The sequence below is a fragment of the Heterodontus francisci genome, chromosome 1 (assembly GCF_036365525.1).
Source record: "Heterodontus francisci isolate sHetFra1 chromosome 1, sHetFra1.hap1, whole genome shotgun sequence".
In the NCBI taxonomy this organism is placed as follows: Eukaryota; Metazoa; Chordata; class Chondrichthyes; order Heterodontiformes; family Heterodontidae; genus Heterodontus; species Heterodontus francisci.
This window is the reverse complement of record NC_090371.1, coordinates 271,088,429-271,096,029: the sequence shown is the minus strand read 5'-3', so window position 1 is coordinate 271,096,029 and position 7,601 is coordinate 271,088,429. Positions and strand designations below refer to the sequence as shown.

Here is a 7,601-nt window from a genome sequence, read left to right as displayed (position 1 = left end):
GGTGGTAACTAGTGGGAATAGGGTTTTTGGGTATGGGCATACTGGGGGAACGAGGGGAGAAGGGTTTAGGTGTGTGAGTGCACTGGGATTGACAGCTGAAGGTGAGCATTTGAGTCAAACAGATCTACCCTGATATGTGTTGGCTTCTTTTTTTGAGTAATGTGAAATCCGTCTTCCCAGAGCCAAGTGAATGAAGGCAGGTGTTCTGTCTTTGGATTATTCATGATGCCATTAGATTGACAAAGGGTCTTGGCTTATAAAAAAGGGATTTTATTTGAGTTGTTACAACATCCCATAAAAACAAAATTTCACCATTTATTATAAATCATGTAATGTGTCACTGTAAGTACCAATCAGCTCTGACTCCTGTGTCAATGAAGTATAAACAGCTTTATAAGTCTGTACAACCGTCAGCACTGAAGGCCTCTGCTCTGGCATACCTCTCTTACAGTCTTGGTGCAATTGAAACAAATGGAGCCTGACAACATCACTTCCTTCGACCTGCCCCAGCAGGAAATCCGTAACATCTGGAATCTTCCATATGTCTGTTTTCTCGTCGTATGGAGGCATGAGGTCATCAGAAAATGGAAGGTCATTGCCAAATGGCCAAAGCTGCTCTGGGGCCACAAACTCACCCTGCAGCTGCCGGGCACCACATTTTACTAAAATGCCAGCGCTCCGATTAACCAGCGGCAGAGCATCCAAATCATTAGCTATCACATGCAGATTCGTAGTCAACAGATACTGGGACAAGATCTTCCCCAGGTCATTGGAATCACACATAACCCGGGGGCCCAAAGGGCTGTTGTGCAGAAAACGTAGGAACATGACATATTCAACAGACAAACGAAATCGAACTTCCCAAGTATTAAAGCCACGGTATACCTCTTGCTCCAAAATGGAATTAACGTTGATTAACGATCCGAAAGGGTGATACTCTGTGAGAATAGTGCGATCTTCTTCACAGTATCCCAGCAGTTTAACCACGTACACACTCTGTAAGCCTTTCAGCATCTCTAATCCATGAAAGAAGTCTTTGCTGAATTCGGAGACAGCAAGTCGAGAGAGAGCCACTTTGTTTCCTCTCCAGTGTGCGAGGAATACCTGCAGAGCAAACAGAGGCATTGGTGAATATACAGACCAGTTAATGAGACCGTAATCTCATTATCAGTTTATTAATTGTATCAACAAAACTACAATATCATGGATTTATAATTAATCCTCAAGTTCAAATCCCTCCATGGCCTTGACCCTCCCTATCTCTGTAATCTCCTCTTGCTCTACAACTCTCAAAGGACTCTGTGTTCCTCCAACTCTAGCCCCTTGCACATCTCCCACTTCCGTCACCTCCCCAATGGGAGCTGAGCGTTCAGCTGTCTGGGCTCTAAGATCTGGAATTCCTTCTATAAACCTCTCCACCTCTTTCCCCTAATGACTTGGAAATATATCGCCGTTCCTTCACTGTCGCTGAGTCAAAATCCAGGAATTCCCTTCCTAACAGCACTGTTGGTGTACCTACACCACAAGGACTGCAGTGGTTCAAGAAGGCAGCTCACCACCATCTTCTCAAGGGCAATCTGGGATGGACAATAAATGCTAGCCTAGCCAGTGATGCCCACATCCCACAAATGAATTTTAAAAAAACACTCCTTTAAAGCTCTCTAACCAAGCATTTGGTCGCCTGTCCTAATGTCTCCCTCTTTGGCTCAGTGTTACGTTTTTTGTTTGATTACGCTCCTGTGACATGCCTTGTGATGTTTTACTGCATTATAGGTTCTGTATAAATGCAAGTTGTTATTCCACAAGGGTGGCTCATTTATCTGGATCTGCCGAGCATTCTAACAGCTGAGGGTTTTCAACCATATCAACTGTAATCCAGTGTCACAGCTCACAGGACTGGGGTCTCCCAGTACTAGCATTAATGTTCACTGTTGAATCAAGTCACTGAGTGGCCTCTCAAGGGATGTTCATTTATAATTTCCTCCTTAAAACTGGTTTGCTGTTTTATACTTGTTTGTATAAACTGACTTTTGTGCTCTCATTAATGACTGGAGGAAAATAGATCCGACTATTTAGTCTGATAGGAAATGGTAACACACAGGTAAAAACTGGGGTAATTCCAGCTTGGAATTAAAGAGCATTACATAGTAGTTACAACACAGAAGTAGACCATTCGGGCTAACAGGTCCATGCTCCACACGAGCCTGTGCCCACCCTACTTTAACCTTTTCAGTATAACCTCCTAATCCTTTCTCCCTCATGTGTTTATCTTCCCCTTAAATGCATCTCTGTTATTTGTGTTAACTATTCCGTGTGGTAGCGATTTCCACATTCTCACTATTCGCTAGGTACAGAAATGTGAACAAGCTCCACACGTGTGACAGACACATCTACCTGCAGAATTGAATTTAATAGATCAGTACAAATTTCAGAAACTGAGAGTTCTCCAGCCTACACCTTCACTTTAATTTATAAGATGAGAATGTGCCTCCTCCTGTTTGAGGTCACAGAACCTTGAGCAGTCCAGGGCGGGTGTGTTTCTAAGTGCAGGCCTGGCACTCTATTTGCTTCAATTCACTGACTTCAGTGAAAAATTATATGTGAACTTAAATAATGCAAAAGGTGCCTATCACGAAAATTGAATTTTGTTTTAGTAAGTTTCAATGATTTCTCTAGTGCTGGGCTGAGGTGCATACACTCCTCTAGGCAAGTCCTTTGTATGTGATGGATATAGAAACCACAGACTGTTCTTAACTAGTAAAAGGAAGACTTGTATTTAGATAGCACATTTCATAAACCTCAGGATGTCCCAAAGTGTTTGATAGCCAATTATGTACTTATGCAGCATACGCTGTTGTAAGGTAAGAAACGCAGAAGCCAATTTACGCACAGCAATGTAATAATTCTCTGATAATCTACTTCAGTAATTTATCAAGGATAAATATTGGCCAGTTCACCATCTTCCCTTCTTCAAATAGTGCCACGGGTCCTATTGCATCCACCTGAGAATACAGATGGGGCCTCGTTTTAACATCTCGTCTAATCCTGACAGTGCAGCATTCCCTCAGTACTGCACTGAAGTGTCAGCCTGGATTATGTGCTCAAGTCACTGGAGTGGGGCTTGAATCCACAACCTTCTGATGCAGAGGCAAGAGTGCTACCAACTGAGCCACGATTAACACCAAGTTAGTAAGTTAGGCTATATGCTTACAGATCTTTAGATGAACGCTTACAATACAGTCAAGCTCATAATTATGAGCTTGAATTATTTTTCTAAAGACAGAATTACAGAGATTCAGAAATTTACAGGAGTATTTGAACAGGGTCTCTGACATCGGACTGGTTTTGAAACAGTGAAGCATTATTTTCTGCTGGGGCACCACGACAATCTCATGCTTCGGTGATGCCAGGACACAATGTGGCCAATCCTCCAAAGCGATGGTACCACCCGCCCAAGTGCCACGAGCCAGAGGCCAGAGTGAAAGTTCATGGATGGGCCTGGTGTGCATGGGATCAGCAGGCTGCCAGCACTCACCGTGTGCCGACAGGCAACTCACCGATGGGTGGAGGTGGGAACTGGAGTGAACACTCAGGGAAGGAGGGAGGAGGCAGTCCGAGGGAGGGAGCATTGAGTAGCTGGCAGGAAGACATTTGTGGAATCAGCAGTAACATTCACACCCCCTCTGGTCCAGACAAATCAACACCAAAGGTTTTTATTTGGATGCAGCCTCCAGTGGTCCTTTTATGGAGCATTGCTTAGGCCACTCCATATCCAGTATCAATGGGCAGTGTGTGCATGACACATGCTCTGCCCATTTGTACTGAAAACTGCTCTGAGATTCTAAAACACCCTGTTTTGGGCAGAGTACTGATTGTCCATTTCGTGCTTTCTGTCTTCCTCCTTTCTTGCATATGGGCATTACATTTGCGGTTTTCCAATCCACTGGGACCTTTCTAGAATCTAGAAAATTTTGGAAGATTACAACAAATGCATTCACTATCTCTGCAGCCACTTCTATTTTTATTATTATTATTAAAGGGCTCCTGCCCTTTGAACAGGTAGGCAGATGAAACCCACCCACAACATAACCTTAATTTTCATTTTAACTCAGTTTATATGTTTTTTCATTTTTTGATCATGCTGCTAAGTGTCATCTGTGAATCAGAGTACGTACTCTCGCCTCTAAGTCAGAAGATGGTGGGTTCAAGTCCCAATCCAGAAAGTTGGACATATAACCCAGGACTAACACTTCAGTGCAGCACTAAGGGAGTGGTGCAGTGTTGGAGATGCCATCTTTCAGATGAGATGTTAAATTGAGGCCCTCTCAGGTTGGTGTAAAACAATCCTATGGCACAATTTTGAAGAACAGCAGGGGAGTTCTCCGCAGTGTGCTGGCCCATATTTATGCCTCAACCAACATCAGTACAACAGATTATCTGGTCATTATCACATTGTAGTTCGTGGGATTTTGCTGTGTGCAAATTAGCTGCCGTATTTCCTACATTACAACAATGATGATGCTTCAAAAGTCATTCTTTGGCTGTGAAGTGCTTTGAGACCTCCTGACTTGGGAGTTCATGAAAGGCGCTACATAAATACAATTCTTTCTTTCAAAACCTGATTCGGAGCGAAGGAGTGTTCCGCTCCACGAAACAACCCTGCACTGAACCTGAAAACAAAAATAAAACTGGTTTAAAGAAAGGAGAGCTCACCTGCTTGACAGCACCTTGTCCAATCAGCTTGATCACAGTAACCTCACTCTGTATCATTTCACAGGACAGCCAGGAGAGGCAATCCTTCATTCCTCCCAGCCGGAAGTAGCCAGATGGACACGAGTCTGAACTCCTGTCTGCAGATCCCTTCAACCAAGACAAATGATCTAGCAGCTCCATCCTGAAGAATGTGGTGACTGCGAGGAGGGCAGCGAGAAGAGGTACAAGGCCCAGAGTCACCCTCTGCAGCATCGAGGGGCCGTGGTTACCAGCTGTTGTCCCCAGCATCTTCAAAAGGCTCGGCTACCTGCACAAAAAGGATTCAGATTGAAAAAGGATTTCTTCTTACTCTAAGCCTAAGACTGGTGTTGAGGGTGAGGTGGACAACCTTTGACTGGTCGGGGGTAGGGATACCCAGAAGATCATAACCAAAGGCCCAGCATGTTCGCACTGTAAGGAGAGGAATCAATGACCTGTTGTGAGTAACTCCACTGTATCCATTCGAGATTAAGTTCTTCAAGGGTATGAATGGCATCTATTCTGAAATGAATCACAACTTTCAACATTAGTGAGACTAAGACCCCGACACAAGCTCCTCACCCCTCAGGTGGCACAGGCACCTTGCCCTGAAAGTGGGAGAGACTCTTTAAACTGGGCTTTTCAGAGACTCATTGAAAAACATGCATGGTATGGTTGCCAACTCTAGTTGCACATAATATTGAAGGTTTCATTGCATTACCTGTAACTGCTTTGCCCAGACAAAACACTTTCTTTTCCCCTATATTTCCAATACTTTTATTTCTAATAAGCAAAAGAGTTTAAATAAAATGAAAGCAAACCCGCTTTTTAAAACCACTTCTTTTTCCTCTCAACAATGTCCTGGAGATTGCCCTTTAATTCCCAGAAGCTCCAGGGCAATCCTGGAGGGTTGGCAACCCTGATATAGGGTTTGGGTGCAGCGCTCGGTGGCTGTTTTGTTGGGTCTAGTGTTAAATCTTCGGTCTTTTCTGGTTAAATGAAATTAACCGGGAACGGACCGAGCTTTCCCCGTAGCCCAGGCAGCTGCCAAACACCGGCCGGCTCAGGCTCGCCCTGTCCCGGGGATCGCAGCAAGGCCGGGCCGATCAAATCGGACAGACCGGTAACACACGCCCTGTTAACCGGGCCTCGGAGCCATGCACCCTGTGTCTCCGGACACGGTCCCATACCTGCCCGGTTGGGGATTCGGCGCAACTCCGCAGCAAGAGCTGCCGGTCACCGGCTCCAATAGCGAACCAGAGATAGAGAGATAGACAGAATGACACAGTCACAGGCCCAGACAGAGAGACATAGACAGAAAGACAGACACAGACTCAACTGGAGAGAGTGACAAACCCAGACCAATGAGAAAGACAGACACAGACTCAGAGCTGGACAAAGGCACAAAACCAGACCCGACAGAGACACAGACAGAAAGACAGACACAGATTCAGCCAGAGAGAGAGACAAACCCAGACCAGACAGAGGGAGACAGTCTGACAGAAAGACAGACACAGATTCAGACTTCCGAAGAAGGGTCACTGACCCGAAACGTTGACTCTGCTTCTCTTTCCACAGATGCTGCCAGACCTGCTGAGTGAATCCGGCATTTCTTGTTTTTGTTTCAGATTCAGACTCAACTGGAGAGAGTGACAAACCCAGACCAATGAGAAAGACAGACACAGACTCAGAGCTGGACAAAGGCACAAAACCAGACCCGACAGACACACAGATTCAGAGCCGGAGAGAAGGACAAACCCAGACCAGACAGAGGGAGACAGAAAGACAGACACAGACTCAGACTCAACTGGAGAGAGGGACAAACCCAGACCAATGAGAAAGACAGACACACACTCAGCTGGACAAAGGCACAAAACCAAACCCGACAGAGACACATACAGAAAGACAGACACAGATTCAGCCAGAAAGAGGGACAAACCCAGACCAGACAGAGGGAGACAGACTGACAGAAAGACAGACACAGATTCAGAGTCGGAGAGAGGGACAAACTCAGAGAAAGACAGGGTGGCCACTGATGAACCTCAAGAATACCAGTTAACACCCGCATCCCTCATGGACACAAGCATTTGCGCATGTTTTTATTATTAAAATAAATGAATAATAACTATTGATTCTAACCTTTTGCTCCGATGAGTGAGAATACCTTACATAATGAACCCAGTGTCTTAGAGTGAGCTTGTACATTTTCAGCTGATAATGAACCTTGGAGGAGCTAAAGCAGGTTAAAAAAAAAATTGAGTGATGCTTTTAATCAGGAATTGTGTGTACAAGTATTGAGGCTGCCTGGTAACCCAGTCCATTTTATTTTTTTTTTACAGATACAGCACTGAAACAGGCCCTTTGGCCTACTGAGTCTGTGCCGACCAACAACCACCCATTTATACTAACCCTACAGTAATCCCATATTCCCTATCACCTACCTACACTAGGGGCAATTTATAAGAGCCAATTTACCTGCAAGTCTTTGGATGTGGGAGGAAACCGGAGCACCTGGAGAAAACCCACGCAGACACAGGGAGAACTTGCAAACTCCGCACAGACAGTACCCAGAATCGAACCCAGGTCCCTGGAGCTGTGAGGCTGCGGTGCTAACCACTGCGCCACTGTGCCGCCCCAATGGTGGCACTATCCAGTTTGGGAATAGGAGCAAGGCACAGACAGACATGGAGAGTTTCTAACCAGACTATTGTTGTGTGTCTCCTTATGGCAGCTATTCGAGAGCAGTGTGCATCACATCTACATTAGTTACAGCACAAGCAATGTACCGTGAGTGCATCGTAAGGACACACACGCGGATAGGCCTGATAGGATCTTTGCGGGGCTACTACAGTGACCCTGGGCCGGGCTTT

At 45.3% G+C, this 7,601-nt stretch overlaps 1 protein-coding gene across 7 annotated transcripts; it reads right to left on the bottom strand.

The window, feature by feature from the left end:
- Positions 1 to 254: 254 nt before the first annotated feature.
- On the bottom strand, positions 255 to 6,436 carry pomk (protein O-mannose kinase). 7 transcript variants are annotated; one of them, XM_068044854.1, is made up of 4 exons: positions 5,922 to 6,267; positions 5,102 to 5,253; positions 4,714 to 5,016; positions 255 to 1,104 (listed from the first exon to the last, which is right to left on the bottom strand). In XM_068044854.1, exons 2-4 carry the CDS (start codon positions 5,246 to 5,248, stop codon positions 319 to 321), a joined length of 1,236 nt encoding a protein of 411 aa, XP_067900955.1. In that variant the 5' UTR covers positions 5,249 to 5,253; positions 5,922 to 6,267; the 3' UTR covers positions 255 to 318. The 7 variants fall into 7 exon arrangements, with proteins under 7 accessions (XP_067900955.1, XP_067900965.1, XP_067900974.1 ...); XM_068044864.1 differs by having other exon boundaries at positions 5,102 to 5,248; XM_068044873.1 differs by lacking the exon at positions 5,922 to 6,267 and adding an exon at positions 5,453 to 5,912.
- Between the last annotated feature and the right edge of the window lie 1,165 nt (positions 6,437 to 7,601).